At 42.8% G+C, this 24,059-nt stretch overlaps 1 protein-coding gene across 3 annotated transcripts; it reads left to right on the plus strand.

Moving 5' to 3' along the window:
* The first annotated feature begins 85 nt into the window (after positions 1-85).
* Positions 86-24,034, plus strand: plin6 (perilipin 6). 3 transcript variants are annotated; one of them, XM_044206783.1, is made up of 8 exons: positions 86-205; positions 14,007-14,046; positions 14,333-14,531; positions 15,543-15,625; positions 16,272-16,509; positions 17,213-17,394; positions 20,533-20,799; positions 22,578-24,034. In XM_044206783.1, exons 1-8 carry the CDS (start codon positions 192-194, stop codon positions 23,124-23,126), a joined length of 1,572 nt encoding a protein of 523 aa, XP_044062718.1. In that variant the 5' UTR covers positions 86-191; the 3' UTR covers positions 23,127-24,034. The 3 variants fall into 3 exon arrangements, with proteins under 3 accessions (XP_044062718.1, XP_044062717.1, XP_044062719.1); XM_044206782.1 differs by lacking the exon at positions 86-205 and adding an exon at positions 6,055-6,441; XM_044206784.1 differs by lacking the exon at positions 86-205 and adding an exon at positions 8,890-10,750.
* The last annotated feature ends 25 nt before the right edge of the window (positions 24,035-24,059 follow it).

Here is a 24,059-nt window from a genome sequence, read left to right on the forward strand (position 1 = left end):
TGTCAAACAAGTCACTGGTAACGAAGTCTTCTGTTTCTCTTCCCCTCTTCTGTCTTTATCTCCTCTGTTTCTCAGGAGCTCAACACCACGGCAACAAAGACGTCTGTGAATACTGTTAATTTACCGCACACGCATGTAAATTAACAGCTAATAAAAGATTTGATTGAAATCGGTCGTAGTGCCTTCCATGAATGCAACAAAAAAGGTTAGAAATGTGGCCCAACTTTCTTTAGTAAGTTACATTTAGTTTACATTCTAATATATTTATAAAATCTAACATCAGATTTTGTCAAGAACAGAAGAGTTCAGACCCGGACTGATTTCCATCGTTGTCCCTGGTGTTTGCAGTTATTACACTTCATCCCCTGAGGAGGTAGAAGTGGTGGAATGTAACTAAGTACTTTTACTCAAGTACAAACTCGAGGTACTTGTACTTTACTGCAGTATTTCCATTTCTTGCATCTTTCTGCTTCCACTCCGCCACGTCTCAGAGGGAAATATCGGACTTTTCACTACGTTTGTCTGACGGCTTCAGTTTACAGATCACAGTGTTTCAGCCCCTTCCTGTCCGGTGGAAACCTCGTATCTCCAGGTGTTTGTGACGAGCTGAAGGATGAAGAGTTTCCTTCATGTGCTGAGGAAACTCTCCTCCTCCTGAAGCTGAATAAACTCTTTAACCCCCCCTCGGATCAGCTGGGAAACGCATCGTCACAGAGCTGAAAACAGGCTGTTTCTCTGAGCTCAGGAAGACTTTTCAGAGATACGTGGTTCTCGCAGGACGGCGACGCTGCAGACACGTGATGACCTTATAGACCATGATGCATTGCTGCAGGTTAAACTGCCCAACAGGATATAAAGCAGTTTTGCAGATAATACTTAAAGTAAGGTTTTATTAAAGATTATTTGGGCATTTCCGCGTTATTTGATAGTGACAGTAGAGAGAGACAGGTAAGGCAGGGGCGGGAGAGGGGATGACAAAGGGCCCGGGCCGGACTCGAACCCGGTCCGCTACAGTGAGGACTCCGCCTTGATAGGTGGTGCGCGCTCTACCAGATGAGCTTCTGGGGCATGTGGATGATTTAGCGGCCTCTAGTGGTGAAACTGCAGTTTGCAACCATTTGAACACCGCTCGCCTCGCCCTCCCCTTCCAGGCGTGCAGGAGAAACTACGGTGGCCGTGAAACTCGTGAAAAACGCCAAAGGCCCTCTCTAGAGCCGGCGTTTGGTTTGTCCGTTCTGGGCTCCTGTAGAAACATGGCGGTGAAAACATACTTATAAAAAACATATTATATTCCATTTCTGCTGACAGCTGCTCGTAAATGTTACAGAACTTTCAACTGCATCTCAGTCTTCATCAGCAGATTCAGTTCAGTTTTATTTATATAGCGCCAATTCATAACAGAAGTTCTCATTGCGCTTTTCCTATAGAGCAGGTCCAGACCGAACTCTTTATATTATTTACAGAGACCCAACAAATCCCACCATGAGCAAGCGCTTGGCCACAGCGGCAAGGAAAAACTTCCTTTAAGAGGCAGATGATGAAGACTCTTAGCTGTGCTTCAAATCTGAGGGGGCGGATCCAAGATGGCGCTGTGAACAGTCTTCGAACCGAGCTCCGCTACCAATTTTAAAGTTGCCCTCCAGACACGTTTTAAAGTATGTAAAAATACTCTGATATGATTAATATTGTTTATCCCACATAAAAAGTAATAAATAAATAAAAGATCTGAACAGGGGCTGGAAGCACATCTAAGCTTTCTCCGCACTGAGAAACTGGATCTCTGAATGCCCCGCCCACCACCGCTGCAGGTGAGAGCATGGGGAATCGAGCTCTCACGTGGGTCAGAACGTTCGGCAGGTGCACAGTGAAAAACAACTTCACAGGTAATACTCAGATATTGACGTAAAAGGTCACTATATATGCCACGTAACTGAATTTAACATTGTAACTATCACTAATATTTATGGATATAACACTTTGACACTACAGAAGTTCCCTAATGTTGATGGCTTTAACATTGCTCTTGATCATGTCATTGATGGCTATCAAGGCAAAATACCAACTTAAGTGCTTATTTAAAGCTTTTCATGCGAAGATTTAATTTGATAGACATTTGGAGAGATAAGTGTCCTGATGAGAGAGAATACACATGTCTAACACAAGATCTTTTCAATCTAGAATTGATAACTGGGTTTTTTAGAGAATACAACACATTTTGACCGCAGATCACAAAGCTGTTCATATTCATATTCTTTTATTCCCCTCCTCTCGTCATATCCATACAGGAAATTAAATAGTTCGGTTTAAAAGTATTAAGCAGTAAAAGTTGAAATAAAGAGCAGTACGGGAATGAGGCTCAAACTGAAATAAAGTATTAAATGGGAACTTCAATTTGAAATTGTGAAGTACTTGAGGAAACACAGTTCTGATCTAGTCAAGTCAGGGAGGATAAATGAAGAGAATATAATATCGACCATCACTTCTCTTTCCAAAACGCCCCCCGAGTCTTTCAATGAATGACAAAGTGTTACGTTTAGTGTCAGACAAGAAAAACTGGGAACTGGACCCAAATGCAGATACATGATTTAAAGTTAGTGCTTACATTACGGCAGGCAGAGGTGAACCAACCAGGAGAGCAGTCCAAAAAGGTAGAAGACAAAATCCAAAATTCACAAGACATGAAACAGTCCCAGAAACCACGAGGAACAAAGGCCGGGACTCTTGACACCAGGTTCAACGACGAACAAAGGAAGACACAGACTTAAATACACACGGCGAGGGGAGATAACGAGACAGGTGAAATACAATCAAGAGACAGGAAGCAAAACTAAAAGACACACGAGGGAAGGAGACCATTTCAAAATAAAACAGGAAATGACTGAACACAAACCCAAAACCATGACACAAAGAAAATATCACAATAAGCTTGATAAGAGGCTTAAAGCGGAGGGGAGCTTTATTAGATCGAGACAACGACGGACTGAAGGTTCGATCCCGGCTTCCCCCGGGCCACATGTCGAAGTGTCACTGAACCCCAAACACTGAGGGCTTCGGTGTGTGACTGAGTCAGTTTCTTTGACCTGATGAGCAGTTGGCACCTGCCATCAGCGTGTAAATGTGATATGTAGTTGAATCACTCTGAATAGTCGAAAACGACTAGAAAGGCGCTATATAAGTACAGTCCATTTACCATTTAACTATTCAACAGTTTCATCCTCTTAAAATCATTGCAAAGCAACTATTAGCACTTTATATGCTAACAGTAATAGCTCTATTAAACGCTGGCACGATGTGGCGTAACACGGGGGATCAGACAGGGTTGCACGATTTTTTCCTGACCTCCTCCTCCTCCTCCTCCTCCTCCTCACCCAGCTTTTAACCAATCGTATTAAAAGAAGAGCTTTGAAAGGCATTACAATAGCAGAACAAGAAAATGATCCCATATTAGCGAGCTGGCAGACAACGCCGCTCTTTAAAAAAGGTTCTGCTCAGATATCTTGTGCTCTGGATATAATTCGTGTATTCTAAGGTTTTATACTTGAATGCAAACAAATGTGAATCACTGGCAGCGAAAGTTATTCGCTCGATATCAAACATTCCTGTTAAAGATACAGTCACATACTGATCGCCATCAACTCAAGCGCAAAGACAAGCAGAGCTTCTGATGGATCTGTCTTTAATAACAAAGCAGAGGACATTTCTAGGCTTACCTGTCGCTCTCTCATTACATATTGATCATAAGAAGAAAAATAAACAGAATCGAACATATTGTCGGGTTTCAGAGAGATTCTTTGCGGCCGTTTGGTGAAGATGGAGAAGCTGTATCTCCTCTGAGAAGCTGTTTTTGTCCGTGAGTCCGTGTGAAATGAACGTTAATTACTCGGTTGTTTGTTCTGTTGATAGCTGCAATTGTTTCCGGTGAGTTTGATCGGGGGCTAGACGTTAACCTGCCTGCTGAGAGCTAGCTTAGCCGCAGAGAGCTAGCTGCGTTATAGTCTGTCTTGATATTTTTAGGTGTTTCAGTAAACACGCCATCATGACGAAGCATTTGAAACAGTGACGAGTTAGCGGACAGAGAGAGGTTCAGTGTTGCTATCTGAGCTACAGGTGAAATAAAAGTGCTTTACAGTGATTTATAATATTCAGGGAACTTCATTGTTTTTAAGCACATTTATAGTCTTTTATCTGTTATAAAGTTAAATATTACTGTAGAGCTGAACTGATTAACCCAGTCGTTGTTCTCGCTGCTGTAATGTCTCTGATGCGACCAACTGAGCATGTGGACATCAGCAGCTCAGTCAGTGGAGCTGCAACAATTAGTCAATTCATCAATTAGTTGATCGGGTAATTAATCACATGACTTTGTTCATCTTCTCCTCAGAGGATTTCCTCTGTTGTACTTCTCAGTCAGCTGAATCTCTTCGTCACGGTGGACTCTGAGAAACGGAGACCACTTTTTCATATTTTCTGACATTTTATAGACCAAATAAATAAAACACTTCGTCTGGCAACCACCCGACTACAGAGCAGCTGCTTTCCTCCTCTTCATGAATGAATATAATATATAACTTCTCATGTTACACTGACTGCGCATCCTGTCCATATTGTCTGCGTGTATACGTAACTATATCTAATATAATTTAGTTTTCCTTTTATTCCTTCTTTTAGTGCTACTTTCATGTACTTTAAAATATTTGAGTACCTGTACATCATCTGCGTGTGAAGGGTGGAGCAGCTGTGTGTGGAGGGTGGAGCAGCTACACCTGCGTGTGGAGGGTGGAGCAGCTACACCTGCGTGTGGAGGGTGGAGCAGCTACACCTGCGTGTGAAGGGTGGAGCAGCTACACCTGCGTGTGAAGGGTGGAGCAGCTGCGTGTCGTATAATGAGAATAAAGCTGAACCTTGAGCTGATAGCATTTAAACTGCCAGCTCACCGCAAAAACCGCCGTATCATTTTATTTTGTATTTAAATCCCTAAAGCTGCACTTTGCAATGCTTTTTGATATTGACGATCAAGAAAGGCTGCAACTAACAATCATTTTCATTATTGATCAATCTGATTATTTCTTTGATTGAAATATCAGCAAATTGTGACGTCTTTAAATGTCTCGTTTTGTCTGACCAACAGTACGAAACCCAAAGACATTCAGCTTACTGCGATCGAAGAAAACCACAAAGTTTTCACATTTATGTCGTATGATTGTGTAGCGGTATATGGACCCAAATGCAGATGACCAGGAAGCGTAATGAGGTGAAGTAGCCGGATGGCTACAGTGTTTATCGAGGGTGATGTGGTTGACAGGCAGGTACAGGCAGACCGGTAAGCAGACAGGTAAACAAACAGGTAAAAGGCAGATCAGTTACTGGTTGATAGTGGTGGAAGCAGGGACGTGAGTCCAAGGTGGTAAATCAGTTCAAATAGGGAGCAGGCAAGTTACAAAATTCAGGATCCAGCCAAGGTCCAAGGGAGACAAAGAATCCAAAAAACAGAACTCACGGTAAAACTGCCGGGGAACTGGGCACAGGAACCAGGAACAACAAAAAGTGCACCAACTGGCGACACTCACAAGGGTCAGGAACAAAAACTCAAGGCAGGAATCACTCCGCAGGAACAACACCATGTGTAACAACGATGATCCAACACTGAACAAAGACAGAGACAAGGACTAAATACCCTCGGGGAGGTGAAACAACGAGACACAGGTGCAACCAATCAAGGAAGGGCCAACAATCAAAACTGGAGGGAAAACAAAGACAGGAAGTAAAAACCACAAGATACTCCAGGGAAGGAAAACACTACAAAATAAAACAGGAAGTGACAACACCTAAACTACCACAATTTAAGAATCAGAAACAAGAGAATTTTCTGTTGATTGAATAAATTCATTGAGTCATCAGTGCAGCTCTACACTAAATCATTTGACTCTGTAAAGTGTCTCAGGTGGAAGTGAAGTCACACAGAAATGTCTGTGCAGCTTTTTAGCCTCTTTTAGCTCCTAGTTTTAGTTCTGCAGCACTTTGGCTGCAGCTGAGTATTTTCATCATAGATTCATCTGCTGATTATTTTCTCAGTTAATTGTTTGCTCCATGAAATGTCAGAATTTCCTAGTTGATGTCTCCAGACATCTTGTTTTGTGCAACCAACAGTCAGAAACTCCAAAATACAGATTTTCTTTCACATAAGTCAAAGAAAAACAGCAAATGCTCAAAATAAAGAAGTTGGAAACTGCAGGTTTGTTGTGAGCAGTTTCGTGTAGAAACTATCGGTAGACAGAAAATAGTTCCCACATGAAACTGCTCACAACAAATCGCTTGGAGCGCCGCAAGCCGAGCGCCATGTAGTCCCGTTATATTCAACAAAGGCAGACGTCTCTACGGCCGATATCTCCAAAACTCTGCAGCTCGCAGCGAAACCGTCCAGATGGATAAACAGCGCTACAGGTGAGAGGAGACAGGTGTGTTTCTGATTCTGGGGTGAACTGTCCCTTTAATTCAAACAAGGCAGTCAGTTTGCATGCTTTTTTTAAAGTAAGGTTAACTAATCAGAATTTACAGTGTGAGTCTGTTTGTGAACTAACTCATCTTCATTCTGAGAATAAGTGATGTCATTCCTACGGCGAAGCCTTTGGAAATGAGCTGCTGTGCTGCTCTCACCACAGGACGCTTGTTGTCTGTATGACGTGATTATAACTGTGGGACAGACTGAAACGAAATGAACTTTTAATCCACAGGAATAGCAAAAACATCAGACGTAAAGTGAGAAACACCACACAATTATCTAGAGAGCAACATAAAATAAGTAAACTAATGTCAATGACTAAACACTGATTCTTAGAAAGCATTAGAGAAACAATCAGAGGAAATCAGTCTGATGGCAAAAGCAAACAGATGATTTGAGTTGTGTTTTGTTTTGTGATGAATTCAGATGATTGTAACATCTCATTACTCCTTTTCATTCCCCAGGAAGCTCGTTTCAACAAACAGACACACAAACTGACAACAGGCAAGATCCATTTTGTTCTGTCATCACGTTCGTTAGTGAGCCGCCACATGAGCCGCCGCTGGCGGAGACGTTTACCGGTGACAGTGGCGTCGCCTCAACACGAAGCTGCCACCTGAATGTTTTCTACTCAGAGCTGTGATGAGAGTCAGAGTCTGAGTGAATCTGGCTATTTTACCAACATGGATGTTGACAGACTGCAGAGCAGAGCTGCGACACAGCAGGCCGAAGTGGACAAAACACAGTCCAAGACAGTAAGACGGGAGACTCGTTCGCGACCGACACATCACCAGCAGGACGGTGTGTGTGGGACCGAGTCCGAATAAATATATGGTGATGGAGGAACATGTCACCCAGGGCAACAGAGCGGCTCGCTGATGTGTTTTAATAGTTTCTGGACAACGATGGAGGAAGAAGATCCATCAGCTGTGATTCACACACACACACCTGCTAGCAGAAACGTTCTGGTTGTGGTTCAGAAACTGCTGGTTGAGTCTGAACATGAGGGATTTGTTGACCCAAAAAAGTAGAATATCACCAGATATATTCTTCCATGATACTGACAAGTTCTTGATTATATATCTGAATGATGCTTCAGAGGCTGAACTTCTGCACTTTCCGCCAAATCAAGTGTGAAGAAGTGATTAAACCAGAATTTACGATCTTCTCCGTCACATGAAGGTTTCATCACAGGATCTGAGCTCTGGGACTGGGCGTCTGTTTTCCTGTGTTGTACTATGACACCAGGAAACTACCATGATTGTTTAACATATAACATCAGATGACCATCAGATGACTGTACAGTTGGCCAGAGGCGACCCTGAGCCGGGCAATATCACCTAAACTCAATATCACCGTGAATCGCCAGCCTGTCTCAGCAGAAAAACGGCCGTATAGGTCGATTATGCTACCAGCTTGTTACGACCGATATTTACGCTTATTGTTAGTAATTATGACGGGAGCAAAGGAGGGAGTCAGGTGACGTAGTATAAAGAGGGACACGGGACTTTCACCCAGGACACCGGGTTTCATGTCCCGTGTGAAACCAAGTCAACGTTGACTTATTTAAAGTTTTACGTTACATAACGTTACGTAGGTAACTTACGTCACGTGAGTTAAGTCACGTGACTTCCGTAACTTATTTTAACCCAAACCACGATCTTCTCATAAACCTAACCAAGTAGTTTTGTTGCCTAAACTTAACCTAAACTTAACAAAGTTAATCACAACGTCATGTGACTTACGTAATGTACTGAAGCGCAACACCTGTCGCTCGTACTTTCCAGCTGTCATATATGACCGTACATTTCCCTTGGTAACGATAAACAATATCTTATTTATATATTTAATGCCTCATTTATTTATTTCAGGATTTATTTCATTGCCATATTTATTTCTTTATGTATTTATTTATATAATATTGAATAAACTGGCGTTCTGTAGATACATACCGTCTGCCCACACGACATCTGTTTCCTGTCAGCTTTCTGACATTTTGTTAAAGGGTATTTTGGGGAGTTTTTCCTGATCTGAATCGAGGCCCGAGGACAGAGCGAGTCGTCAGCTGTGCAGACTGTAAAGCCCCTGGAAGCAAATGTGTGATTTGTGATGCTGGGCTGTATGAATAAAACTGACTTGACACAAGATTCTCTGTCCTCACAGCGCTTTAATTCTTTGTACTGAAAATAAACCGAAAACAGCTCTGCGGAGACTCTTCACGGCTGACCTCACTACATTCAGCTGCTGGTAAACTAAACTCTGAACTCTGATTGGCTCTCGAGGAGCTGTAGCGTCAAACTGACATCCACAGTTCAGTTTGTTAACAGTTGACCCGACAGTCTTCACACGTAGCTCTGAATCGTGGGAGAAGGTCGGTTACAGGGTCGTGATGTTGGAACACAAGCCTTTGTTTAATAATGACTTTGTTATTAGGCTGAGTGTCGTCTGTAAATACCCAGCTGTTTGATCTGTCACCAGCATCATGTGGCTCTTTACCACACTGACAGTTTGTGTTCATGTATCTTCTGTGCCTCAAATCTCACTGTGAAGCTCTGGTTATTAGTGCGGTTGTTTCTAGTTTCACTGTAGTTTCTCATCTTAAAGTCGGAGTTCGGGACTTTTACATATAAATGATCGTCCGTTACATTCGAGTCAAACGGGTTCACACAGTGCTGGTTAACCCTGTCACCGGCAGGTAAATCTGTCTCAGTATACAGGAGTTTTTAAATCTGCAGTCTGTGGCAACATTCCCGCGCTGGCGCACCGGTAATGATGCGTTTTAGGCCAACCAGCAGTGACTGGTTACCCAGAGAGGAAGCTGGGAGTAACCCAGAGCCATGTAGAGAGCGCCACGATCCGCCATCACTGTAGAACGTTTATTACTGAGAACTGTTTATGGTTTATTTAGTTTCTTATGACTATAGTTTGTGTTAATATGCTTTGACTGTATTGTATGCAGTCGTGCCAATAAAGCCAGTTGAATGTAATTGAACGGAGTTGATGCAACTCTCTCTCTCTACACGGCTCTGGAGCGACTGCAGCGACGCAGTGGCCTGCAGCAGCTGGGAGCAAAACCTAAGAAGCTCCGAAAAAAGCTTCTGATGCTGCAGATAAAACAGAAACTCGGCGTTCAGAGGAAGGATTACTGTCAAAACAAGGAAGTGGTGGACGGCGAGGACAAACATGGATAACCACTGGTGTAGCTTTAGCTTTTCCTTGTCAGAGAGCTGAGAGACGGGCTGAGGACACAGATGTCACATTACTGCTCTCGGACAGGCTGGTAAAATATTCGGAGTGCAGCTGTTACATTTACTCTACCTGAATAACGGATCACTGTCTCGAACTGTGGAAACTTATCTGTATTTCTGTAACTGTTTCTGTACCCGAGCCCGGAGCTCACTGCAGGCAAACATCGTCAGCAGGCGTCAACAGTGTTTGTGTAGACGGTGTAGTCCCGCATTCGTCCAGGAGTGATCTATTGTAGAAAAGGTTTCAGTCGTAGTCGTCTGGACGCTGTTTTCAGAATCAAGAAGTTTCGGCTCCCATCCGGAAGTCATTGTCAATTGTGAAAAATGGTCTGAGAACTCAGAAATTTAAGCTACTCCGTTTGTGTAGTTACTCTCGCTGCCAGAAGGGGGAGAAACACGTTCAGCACTGCAGCTTTAGGACATGCCGCTAGGGGGCGAGGCCTTAGTGCAGCATTAACTTTATTGGAATTGTCACTGGACAAAAGCGACAGTGTTTCTGCTCGGTGTGAGCATTAAAGTGTCAGGTTGTAGAAAGGAAGATTAAAACATGAGAACTGTGTGTGTGTGTATGCGTGTACTTGCCTACATAGTGAGGATCGAACAAGCTCGTTACCCGTTTGAAGGTTAAGACTTGGTTTTAAGGGTCAGGTTCGAATTAAGTTGAAGTTAGAGGTTAGGGAATACATTATGTCAATGAGGGTCCTCACAAGTTTAGAAGGATGTGTGTTAGTGTGTGTGTTTTGCTCCTGAATGACTTCCTTCAGTCCGGTAATTGATTGGTCGCCCGCAGAGGAACAAACAGCAGAGGACTGATTCACTTTCTCTGTTCAAAATAAAAAGCATCACCAGTGACGTCACACCGCCCTCGTCCAATCGGGTCGCTGATTTCAACCACAAAAACTGTCCAGACTCTTTAGCAGCAGATTATAAAGTTAGAGAACCTTGATCGTCTTCATCTTCATCGGTTCAGCTGCTTCATCAACACTTCGGACTCTGTGATGGGGTAAGACCTGAAACATTCACCACGGGAGTGTTAGATTAGTCAGTCGACAGCAAATCTAAACATATTGATGTGATAATCAATTATTCGAGTACATTTTTCGTTCGGTCGTCTTGTTCCAAACGTCTCCGATCTTCAAGTCTCTGTCCCTGCTGGTCCCACGAAAAACTGCTTATATTCATTTAGACGATAATCTGGTGAATATTCAGAACTTCATGTAACCAGCAAAGGGGCCTTACTGGGGTTCAAAAGCTATTTCACAGTTTCTGTTTTAATTGGGTTCAAAAATCAACGTGCAAAAGTGTCTCATATTTTCAATAATGGTTCAAATTCATAACGATCCTTAAACATGATTCATTCATCCTCACGTCAGCTGTTGTTTCTCCAGCAGAGACTGTGAGGTGGTTTCCCATCAGCCCTTTGGGCGTGGCGTCAGTCCTCTCCCTCTTCCTACAGTTTATCACTTGTGTTAATGTGCAGTTTAATATTTGAACTTGAACTTTTAAATGTGATAGGTATTGATTTTAGAGGACGTAAATGTTGAGCTTCATCATCTTCATCACCTTTAAAACGCTTTTACGTGTTTCTCTAATTTTAGCAGAGTTTCATTGTTTTCTGATGCTGTTATAATAATAATAACTTTATTTACACAGCCCCTTTAAAAACAGAGCTTACAAAGTGCTTTGGATACCAGACGGCCAAAACTAAGAGACAACTTAAAAACAGCGAACATGACCGAGGAAATCAGAACAAATGGAAACAATAAAAGCAACGAAGAGACGAATCAGAGGACGACGTCTCGTCACAGCAAGTCTGTAAGATGAGTTTTAAGAAGTGATTTAACAGAAGTCTCTGACCCGAGCCTCATCTCCTCTGGCAGGTGGTTCCGAGGGGCCCTGACGGCGACAGCAGGGTCACCTTTAGATTCAAGCCTCGCCCACCTGAGGACCTAAGGCCGCGAGCCGGCTCAACATTTCCATCATGCAGCTTGTGGCCAGACCCACACCTGCGTTAAAAGTGATCAGTAAAATCTTAGAATCAGTTGTGAATCGAACAAGAGCCGGCGGAGAGACGCCGGGCCGGGGTGATGCGATGGCGTCTGTTAGAACCAGCAGAGAGACTTCTGGGTTCAGGCCAGAAAGGACGGACAGCGGTCGAGTCGATGACGATGAATGCGTGAATGACTTCCAGGTCAGAGTGTGAGAGCGCTGGTTTGATTCTGATTTGGAGGAAACACGACTGGACAAGTTGATGTGTGGTCTAAAGCTCAGGTCAGACCCAGACAGGCCCCCAGATCTCCCTGCAGTCTCTTTAGTTCCTGGGTGGATTCGTTTAGCCGGGGCTGCCGCGTCCTGTTTGACCTTGTGTCTTTATCCGGGGCCGCAGAGTCCAGGACAGTCTGGCAGGTGTCGTTAAAAAGGGAGACCAGCTCCTCGGCGTTCACATGTGGATTAAAGGCCGTTAGAGACGCAGCAGGAAAACGCTCAGAAAACGTGGCGGCAGGCGCAGCGTTCCAGGCGGAGGACAGGTGTGCTGAGATTTATAAAACCACAGGATGTGGCCTTCGCATTGGGGGGTCCTGGTGTCGAGTCTGAGAAAGGCAGTGTGTTAAAATCACCTGAAATAAGACTTCTGTCATACTTTGATATAAAATAACTCCACAAACTCTCGGATGAAAACATTAAAAGCATCAAGAGTCTTTAGAGTTTACTATAAAACCAAGATGCCCCCCCCCATCTTGGTTGGAGGTGTGTGAAGTCCGTCTCCCTGGGATAACCAGGTCTCTGTGATGATAAAAAGTCGAACTTATGAAAAGTAATAACATCCTGACGTAAGAAAGGGATCTGATGTTCAGCGCGCCGGACTGGGGCTTTGATAAGAAATGACGGTGGTCATGAAAGTGGGTTTAGTAGACCGGGACCTGTGGGGGGGCGCTCTCATGGGAATGAGTATGCTGAGGTTGTGCTGAAGAGGAAGAGGAAGAGGAATCAGAAATCCTTTATTGATCCCCGAAGGGAAACTCTTTGTTACAGCAGCTCGCCTTTACGTCAGCGCACACAGGAGGAAGTACTAGCAAACAATATGATGCACTATAATACAGGTCAGAAAGTAAATTAAGTACCAAGTGGGTATAAGTATAAAATAAAATAAGTGTGAAGTACAAAGTGGGTTTACCGGTTGATGATAAGTATGTACAATAATACAATGTAATAATATAAGCAGTAAGTAATGTGCATGAACTGTCAAGTTAAGTTATTAAGATTATAATGAGACGGAGGATATTGCACAGCAGTAATAGAGGCATGAATAAATATCAATGAATTAAACTGAAAAGAGTATATTGATCAGGAGTATTAAACAGAGAATATTGCACAATTATTAAGTATTGCAGAGATGTTAATGATCAATGTCCAGTTTAGTGACTTCGGGTCATACAGACTGACACTTAGAGGGAGGAGTTAAAGAGTCTGATGGCCACAGGCAGGAATGACTTCCTGTGGCGCTCTGTGGTGCATTGTGGGGGGATGAGTCTTCCGCTGAAGGTGCTGCTTTGTTTGACCGGGGGGGTTTGAAGAGGGGGATCCAGGGTTGTGTGCCGTGATCAGCTGATCAACATCATGGAGAACACTGGAGCCCAACACGTGGTTGGGGCCCCACAGGGGTCTCGACAGAAACCTGAGGGGTCACGAGATGATCAACAGAACAGGAGCGCCGGAATAAAACATTTATTCTGCACATTTTATTGTTTAAAACGTTCCTCTAGCTGAGTACACCGACGTGTTCGGGCCTCTGAGTCTTTCTGCTCGACTTTCTGATCACTTCTATATGTGATCGCAAGCTAAAGGTTCGCGTCTTTATCGATCAGGGACGAGCACACGTTCATGATCAGACGTAAATGTGCAGAAGTTGTATTGTGGAATATATTCTCCTCGGGGACGTTCTTACTTTGGTTTGAGAGATTCATTCGAGGTGTTTTTCATTTCAAGTCATAACAGCAGATAATTTTCCCACGGTTCGTCTGCGCTCTCACTTCAAAGACGTTTTGTGTCGAAGGTCTGAGCTTTCTGCGTGGTCTTCTGGTGGGTTAGAAGGCGGCGGCGGCGGCGTCCCTCCGCGCAGGGAGAAGCTGATTTTCACGCTGCTGGGAGCTGAACAGTCGTCGGCTTTGTGGAGGTGCAGCAGCTGACTGAAGCTCCACGTCAGAGGAAACAGAAAGACAAGAGTCTCTCTGACTTCTTCTCTGTTTGTTTGTCCTCAGATTCAGCGGAGGAGACATGTCAGATCGTCCAAATCACGAGGTGAGTGTCAACCGGGAGACAAACATCCAGACTCTGGTTGCTGCTTCCTGCCTCTCTGATTACCTCCGTCATCCTCTGAGGTTTATTCTTACACTATCTGGCCAAAAGTATGTGGACAGCTCAGCCCTGTATTTCTACCACATGAGTCAGACAGTGTTGAGAGGCCTGAACATGAGAGTTGTTGATAATAAAAGTGCAGACTGACGTCAGACTGAGCCTGAGGGGAGGAACGGCGCCTCTGTGTCTGCAGATGTGGTGATTTTTCGGTTTTCCGCCCTGTTTTCAGACCAGTGCCGTGCTGAGAGTTTCCCGTCTGCCTCTGGTTCGCTCGGCGTTGCAGTCGGTGACATCAGCGTACTCAGAGGTCAAAGGTCGTTACCCTCTGCTGAGTCTGATGGGAGGAGTGGCTGAGGTCGGTGTTCGCAGCGTCTCCCACGTCGCCATGAGAAGAGCCACGCCCCTCCTCCAGAGCCTGGAGCCGCAGAGTACGAGCTAAATACTGCTAACACTACTGCTAATACTACTGCTAATACTGCTAATACTACTGATACTGCTAATACTACTGTTAATACTGCTAATACTACTGATACTGCTAATACTGCTAATACTGCTGCTAATACTGCTAATACTACTGATACTGCTAATACTACTGTTAATACTGCTAATACTACCGATACTGCTAATACTGCTAATACTGCTGCTAATACTGCTAATACTACTGATACTGCTAATACTACTGATACTGCTAATACTGCTAATACTACTGCTAATACTGCTAATACCACTGATACTGCTAATACTGATAATACTTCTGCTAATACTACTGATACTGCTAATGCTGCTAATACTACTGCTAATACTGCTATTACTACTAATACTACTGCTAATACTACTGATACTGCTAATACTGCTGCTAATACTGCTAATGCTACTGATACTGCTAATACTACTGCTAATACTACTGCTAATACTGCTATTACTGCTAATACTACTGCTAATACTACTGATACTGCTAATACTACTGCTAATACTGCTAATACTACTGATACTGATACTGCTAATACTACTGATACTGCTAATACTACTGCTAATACTACTGCTAATACTGCTATTACTGCTAATACTACTGCTAATACTACTGCTAATACTTCTAATACTACTGCTAATACTGCTAATGCTACTGATACTGCTAATACTGCTAATACTACTAATACTGCTAATAATGCAAATACTACTGCTAATACTGCTATTGCTGCTACTACTACAGCTGTTAGTACTAGCAATACTGCTACAGAAATAGTTTAGTGTTTGTGTCTCTCTACTTGACGTTACTCGTCGGTCAGAACTACATGAACATGATATCAGTGGTCATAATAATCTGAATCATTCTCTTGTGGTTCAGGTGAACTGATGATGATGATTCCTCGTAGCTTACTGATATTTATATTTTTATTGTATTTACATAACAGACTTCCTGTCTCTCTCTCTCTCTCCAGTTGAAGTTGCCAACAGTTTTGCTCTTGTTGGTCTCGACCGTCTGGAGAGAACCTTCCCCATCCTGAACCAATCAACAGACGAGGTTTGTTCTGCTCCGTCACCTGTAATATTGTAATACCTGGAATATTATCCGTAATATAATCTCTAATATAATATCTTATATTATCTCTAATATAATATATTATATTATCTCTAATATAATATATTATCTCTAATATTATCTCTAATCGTAGTCATCGATTGAAACCTTTTCTATGATGGAACATTCCTGGACGAATGAGGGACTACACCGTCATATTATCTCTAATATAATATCTTATATTATCTGTAATATTATCTGTAGTGTAATATTTTATATTATCTCTAATAATATATATTTTCTCTAATATTATCTGTAATATTATCTCTAATATTATCTCTAATATAATAATCTTATAGTATCTGTAATATTATCTCTAATATAATATTTTATATTATCTCTAATAATATATATTATCTCTAATATTATCTGTAATATTATCTCTAATATTATCTCTAATATAATATTTTATATTATCTCTAATATAATATAATTATATTATAATATCTTATATTATGTCTTATTTTCTGTCTAATATTACAGATCGGAGCTGGAACCATTAAATGAATCGATATTTAACTGAGCATTCAGTCAGTTAAAGTTCAAATGTCTTTAGACTGTTGACCGGGTGTTGTCTCCTCATCCTCAGGTGGTGGGTCACCTGAGAGACGCCTTCTTTCTGACCCTGGACGACGTGCAGCTGTGGGTGGTGGACGGTTTGGACGGAGCTCTGGATCAGTTGGAGCGCCTGTCTGGTGCCGGTCTGGCGGCCATCCGGCTGCTGCAGGACACTCAGGTGGGCCGAGCTGCGGCGCTGGGACTGGACGACGTGCTGAGTCGTCTGGAGGACGCCACCGCCTACTACCTGCCTCTCCCACCCACGCTGCGTGAGTACAGGGGCATTCTGGGTAACTGTGGTCATTCAAAATGTCAGGTACAGGTAATAAAATGCATCATGTGACTGAACTGTAGTTATTCACATGGATCAGTAAATATTTGCAAACTCTGAAGAGAAAATTCATCGTTTTCAGCAGAAACAAGCGAACACAACACTGACGCGCTGAACGTGTGATCAAACAGCAACATGATCCTTCATTAGGAGGCGTGTCTGTGCCACCTGCCGCCAAACAAAGTTTATTTCAGCGATTGTCATTGATGATGTGGGGCAGAGGCAGAGCGGGTCGTCCTGAGAGGAAGGTCGGCGGTTCGATCCCGGCTTCAGTGTCCTTCAGCAAGACACTGAACCCCAAGTACCTTCGGCGTGTGAATGATGAGCAGGTGGCCCCTGCCGTCAGTGTGTGAAGGACATGTGGTGTGAAGCTTTGAGCGGTCAGAAGACCTGAAAGGTGCTGAACAGGTTCGGTCCGTTCCCCATGAATGACAGTAGTGAACCAGCAGAGGGAGCTGAGCGTCTGCAGCTCCACATTCAGCCCGGTCAGCTCTCTGCTCATCACATGTTTTATCACAGAGCAAATATCCACCAGCATGCTTCAGACTCAGGCAGCAAGGTGTTTGTTGTTCAGGTGACAGATTTTAGAAAACGTTTGTGAATCATTTGCACACTCAAACGTCCCTGTTGTTGTCTGCCAGGTCGGGAGTGGGAGATGAAGGTGCAGGAGTACGAGGATGACGATGAGGACGAAGAGCCCGGTCTGTGGACGAGGGTTCGCAGCCTCCTGCTGAGTCTCAGCCTGCAGCTCTATCATCGTATGATGAAGGTCAGGGAGCAGCTGCAGAAAGCCGGTAGGACGCTGGGAGACGCTGCTTACGCGGTGAGACAAGACTCAGTTCAGCTCATTTCAGTTGAAATCAACTCCATTCGCTGTCTGAGGTGCAAAAGCAAACAATACGTGTTTGTAAAATCAGACAGTCTGATGGTTGTTGAGTGAAAAACTAACAACGTTTCTACCATCATCATCCTCCATCTCGATATTTAAAGCAGGTGGTTTCCACTTCCTGTGAGCTGCGTGACTCAACAAATGTACAAAAACAGCCGGGACGTTTGGAAAATGATCAGCGGCTGGTTTCAACCAGCAGAAGCTCTTCAGCGAACAGTTTACACGCAGATGAACGAGGAAGACTGTAGTCATCATCATAACAAACTCTACAGAACAAAGTCACAAAGTGCTTTAAAAAAGCGAATCAAGATTAAAACATTTCACTGCTGCCAATGTGACAATGAGACAATTCATACCAGAAAGATTAAAAATAAGATAAAGAATGAAATGAACGAACGGATTAGACTTGAGGCAAAAACGAGTGAAAGCTTTAAGACGATGAAAGTGATTTAAAGCTTGTTACTGAGTCCGTGGTAAAACGAATTTGAGCTGTTGCTGGAGGCAGCGAGAGTTTATATAAATAACAAAATATGGAATATTTATACAATTTAAAAGCAAGACGGTGTCGTCCCTCATTCATCCAGGAGTGATCTATCGTAGAAAAGGTTTCAGTCGTGGTCGTCTGGACGCTGTTTTCAGAATCAAGACGTTTCGGCTCCCATCCGGAAGTCATTCTCAATTGTGAAAATGGTCTGAGAACTCAGAAATTTAAGCTACTCTGTGTTGCTTAAGCCCCGCCCTCAGGGAGGAGTCTACCTGAGTATCTGTTAATAGCTAGTTTCACCTGAAACTGACCTAATAGTTTCCATGATGGCCCAGTAATCAGTAATCAGGCCTATTGTTCTCTGGCTGCACCTCCCTCATCACTGTTAAGTACCTGATTAGCATATGATTGGCTTGACCACGGTGTTAATACACTGTGGTAAACGTTGAGAATGGCTTCCGGATGGGAGCCGAAACGTCTTGAACTTGAAAACATTGTCTAGATGACTACGACTGAAACCTTTTCTACAATTTAAAAGAAACTAAAAAAGATAAAAACAGTGCAAGTGCTTCAAGTTCAGTCAGAGTCAGAGGACAACAAGTTGTTAGCATCTTTCTGCAAAGACAGTTTTCTGAAAAGACAAGGCTCTTTCAAGCGGTGAAATACCGCTTTAATTTAAAGCACAGTCATGGAGAGTTTCTGTCTTCTGCTCTGCGGAGGACAGTAGAGGACAGTGAAGACAACATTTTAGTTTCCTGTCTTATTTAGAAGTGAATATTTTATTCCTCATGTTTCCAACACAAACATGTTTCTTTGCTCGGCGCTCTGAGAAGCTGCAGCTGTTTCCAAAACCAACCGAACGTTTCTGAACATTTCTGCCCTTTGAGTCGTGATAGAGATCTGACAACAAACAGCTGCTCCCAGAGAGTGTGTGTGTGTGTGTGTGTGTGTGTGTGTGTGTGTGTGTGTGTGGCGGCTACGTGACCAGAAACACAAACGCCTCCTCGTCCTGAACACACACACACACAGCGTCTGATCAGATACCGTTTGATTGATTACACACTGAAGAAACAACCGATGAAACCAATAACAAACTGGCTGAGATCATCAGATCAGCATTTCAATGTTCAGCTCTTCCGTTCATGACAGGAAGCGTCTACAATCTATTGAGTGAACTTTCAACCTCAGTTGTACTTTGAGATCAATGCTAATTTAGCATGCTAACGTGCTAATGTTAATATTGTTAGCTGGAGATATGATATTTATAAAGTATAACAGTCGGTTTTCCTTTAAAACCATCCTCAGCAGCAGGCAGCAGGCGTGTCAGCTGAGCACTCAGTTGGTAAGCTAACATGTTAGCTGCTAATTTAATTCCAATTTGTTGCAGCTAATTCATTCATCCATAAAATAAAATAACATAAAATGACTTGTTCTCCTGTTCTAATCAACCAATGCTGGTCACAGAAACACTGGACATTAATATCCTTGAGATAAAAACAATGTAAAACTACAAATGGGTAAAAGAACCATGCAAACAATAGCAGAAAAAACTAGGATTAATATCAGATTAAAATGAACTTCTTGGTTTGTGGTCGTACTGTTGAGTCCTCCGAGGGACAAAAGAAATACCGACTGTCCTCCTGTTGGTGAATGTAAACACGGCAGCAGACAGACGTCCTGGCTTCAGAGAAAATGAGCTCCATTAAAGATAAATGGATCCGTTTCCTCTGCAGACGACTGAACTCTGCCTACGTGCTGCATGAAGCATCTGAAGTGATGGAGAGATAACAGACCCCCAGCTGACCTCAGCTCAGCCTCCTGCCACTGAGCTTTAATACACAAAGAACTGATGATATGTTCACAGCTTGTTTCTGCTGAAAACGAGTCAGTAAGTGCAGGTTTAACGTTTGTCATGTTGATCAAAGAAATATGTTGATTGTGAGTTATTTCTGTAAGTCGACTGAAAACAACAACCTGTTTGTCGTGGTTGTAATTAGCTACTGTAGCTATGCAGATGATGTTCTCATACTTTATATCTGGAGAAACAGCCATCACTCAGCACCAGATCTGTTTAAATGAAACTTCTTGATGCTGGTGCTGATTCAGAGCTCTGAGGGTCTTTATTTCCCTCCTGCAGTGTCGGACAGTTTGCTGTTGGTCGTCTGTGTGGATTCACTTTGTCTCCAGGAGGAAATAAACAAATCTCAGCAATTCTGTTAAAATGACTTTGTTTGAGTCTGAAGTTTAGCTTTGCAACAAGTGAATTAGTGAACACTGAGTTGAGATATATCAGAGTGGTTCTGTCCATGAGAAGGAAACTGATATTTAAAAGTTGTAGCGTGACTTTAAATGATGAAGTTCGGGTTAGTTCTTGTGTCTTTTGTGGGACAACAGTGTTTTGTACTGAATTTACAGCTTATTCGTATCACAACATGGTAGAAGATGGTAATAACTGACAGTTTCCTGTGTTTTGCATGCAGTGATATTGTGGTTCTCAGGGTGGATCAGATTCTGCCGGGGGCCTCAGGGGGACTCGCTCTGGCCCTGGTAGCTGTATGTCAGCTGCTGCCCTTTTCTGTTCCCTGCAGGTGGGTCTGAGTCAGGTCCTGGAGCTGGTCGGGGAGCTGCTGCAGTACCTGCAGAGCCTCCTGATCGCGCTGGTGTACCGGGCAGAGAGTCTCAGAGAGCTGACTCTGAACGGGGTCAAAGGTCAGGCCGTCATGTTGGCTGAGCTGCGTCCTGTTCGTCAGATCAGAGAGCTGCCGGTTCAGATCCAACAGTTGCTCGGAGACCTGCAGGAACTCGCCAAGATCCTCCTGCAGCTGCTGATCAACGTCACACCGCTCTACAACCTGGTGAGACTCACAGGACGGGCCACCTGAAACTCACCTGGAACCTGCTCTTCGTCAGTGGGGGAAGAAGTACTCAGAGCTTTTACTTCAGTAAAAGTAGTAATACCACAGTGTAGAAATACTCTGTTACAAGTAAAAGTCCTGTATTCAAAATGTTACTTAAGTAAGAGTACAAAAGTATTAGCATCAAAATATACTTAAAGTACCAAAAGTAAAAATACTTATTATGCAGAATGGTAAAGTAACTAAAGATGTTAAATAATAGTAAAAAGCACAATATTTCCCTCTGAGATGTAGTGGAGTATAAAGTAGCATAAAGTGGAAACCCTCACAGTACAAGTAAAATTGTACTTAAGTACAGTACTTGAGTAAATGTTACTTTCCACTACTGATCTCTGTAGATGATTGGTGATGATTGGATGTAACTCTGAACTTCCCAGTCGCTCAAAGCACGTTTTTCTTCTGGAGCTGTTGTCATAGCAACATCAAACCTGCAACAGTGCAGTTTATTAAAAGTAAACTGGATCTTTTCAAGGTTAAACCCAAACAAGTTATTTACATGGTCCTGTTCTTCAAAACCAGACTAACATGATGTTGCGGTTTGGAGGTCAGTAATATCTTGATTTAGACTTCTGTATAGAAAACTGTATCATCTGCATACAAATGAATCTTCACTGGCTGAATGTTACAGCTTCCTGTTGTATATTGTTTATTATTTAACTTACTCTAACTGTGACATGAAACCTGCTAAAATCTCTCAGAATGCTGAGTTTAGAGATTTCCAGCAAACATTTAAAACATTTTAGTGTTCAAATGACAAATCCCCATTAAAAAAAATATCTTTAATTACCAGGTTTTCTGTTTTTTCTGGTCTGATAATCATAAACTTTTTATTCAGTATTGTTCTTTTGTTCAAAGTACCCCAAATTAAATTTACTTTATTTTATTGTATAATATATGTCATAATTTAGAGGTATTTAACTCTATTACACACCTACAAAATGTTCTCATCTAAAATCATTCTATCAGTGTGTCCAATGAAAGGAGTCATTTCAGTCTGAAAATAACTTCCTGTTTGGGTTTCACTTTGGAAAGTCTTGGTCTAAGATGACTGTGAATAACATTAAATATACATAACTAAAGAGCCACAATCTGAGTTTAAAAAAAATATTTCTAGGTATTATTTATTATCTGTTACATCAGGACTGTGTGGTTTGATCAGATTTGATTGACAGTGACCAAACAACCAACTGCCATCAGATTCTGATTCAAATGTTGTTCAACTCTGATTGGTTCAGGGAAGTATGTGACATCAGCTTTTACTAAATGAGCCCGCCCACTTTAAACCAATAAGAAGAGCTCAGAGAAAAACAAACAAACAGTGAAAGAACCAAAACTGTTGTAACTTTGGCAGGAAATGTGTTTGTGTAGGATCCCATCACCCAGAAGAAACTGAAAGTTTTCAGGGCCTTTGAGGACTTTGACACGAGTTCTAGATAAATTCCATCTTTTGTTAAATTATCAACATTAGATATCAAATCAAACTGAGTTGTTGATGTGCAAATTACCCGGGGTTGTTGGAAGGTGTGTTTTTCTCTTTTGGTGGAGCTATGCTAACAGTTTCTCCCTGCTTTCAGTCTATGTGCTAAGCTAGGCTAAACATGTCCTGAAGCTATCACTCTACTCGAAAATGTTGGACTGTTCCTTTACGGCTCTCAGTGTGATTGTAGCCTCTGAGTCTGTGGAAAATGAAGAAATCTAAATATAAACGTGTTTTTCAGCTGCAGCAGCCGTCTGATCAGGAGGTGGAGGTCTTCCTGAACCAGGACAACTTTACGGCCGACAGTTCGTCTCGTCGCAGCTCAGCTAACAGTCTTTTCCTGAAAGCGATGGACGGCCGTCCTCGCCGCCGCCGTAGTCTCTACTCCCTCGCCACCCGAGGCCCCAAGGTCCCCCAGAGCCCCAACCCCCCCAACGGATGCCGCTCCAGCCCGAAGGACCCGCCGGCTCTGAAGATGGAGGGCCTGCCCCTCCCTTTCGATGACGTCGTCCACCGCCGGCCGTCCGCCACCGAGCTGCTCCTCGCTCCGCTCAAACAGTTCATCTCTCAGAGCCAGAAGGCCTTCGAGTACCTGAGCCCCAACTCCACCAGCTACCTCGACAACGGCGACAACCCCGACAACAACGACAACACCGATAACCCCGACAAGGCCGACAACACCGACAACAACGATAACCCCGACAACCCCAACAAAGCCGACAACCCCAACAACGGCATCAACCCCGATAACCCCGACAAGGCCGACAAGGCCTTCCGTCTCAGTGTCTGATGATAAGACGTCTCTGCCCAGGCTGGTGGTAGTTTGTGCGTTCACGTTCACCAACAGTGCGATCGGAAAATATGTTTAAATTTCTGTGAAACGAGTCGATGCAGAATTCTGTGGGTTTCATTTTACTCAGTTTTCAGGAAAACAAACAAACAGGAAACAGACAGACTACGAGTAAAAAATAAATAAAAAAACACAGTTCACACCTGTACTTGTACTTTGAGTTTGCATCTATATTCAGAGATGTGTATTCCACATAATGTTAAATTTAAAACATCGGCTTCGAGGAGAAAAAAAACATCTCAGAGAACAAATTAGTGACAAAATCACTCGTGTCTGGAGTTTCCATGATGTCTGAGCAAACTTAGTCATGGATGACGTCGGTGAGAAGCTCTGGAAATAAGATTATTATTGTTTTGTTTTTGTCAAAATGCTGTTTGGCTGAATAAATTTGTTGTTTTCTGAAGTTATTTTGCTCCTCAGGGCCACCGTACTCAGCTGTTAACAGTCAGTCAACAGGTTGTTGTTGTCAGAGATGTGATGACGGTTTTGGTTGCAGGTCTGATGTTGGTTGAAAGAATGTTTTCATTATACATGAACTTATATAGATTTGATTTAAACCTTTAAATGTGATGTTTTACTGTTTGAAAGCTGCTTGTCAGGACTGAACGAGACTCATATTTCCAGTTTATCGGAACAGAAATTGACAGGAAGTGATGGTAACTGACTTTTAATTCAAGTATGAAGTGAGTAAAAGCTCATTTATTCTCAAAGTTACAACAAATGTCAATATATTATTACTATTTATTATCTGGCAGAATCAGTTTCACAGCTGTTTGTGTAACTCTGTATCTCCATCCAATGTGAAAGATATTTCCAACATTTCCAAATAAAGCTTCTCTGCTGCTTCACTTCAGTGTGTTCAGAATTAAAAAC

Source organism: Siniperca chuatsi, linkage group LG9, assembly GCF_020085105.1.
Source record: "Siniperca chuatsi isolate FFG_IHB_CAS linkage group LG9, ASM2008510v1, whole genome shotgun sequence".
NCBI classification, from domain to species: domain Eukaryota; kingdom Metazoa; phylum Chordata; class Actinopteri; order Centrarchiformes; family Sinipercidae; genus Siniperca; species Siniperca chuatsi.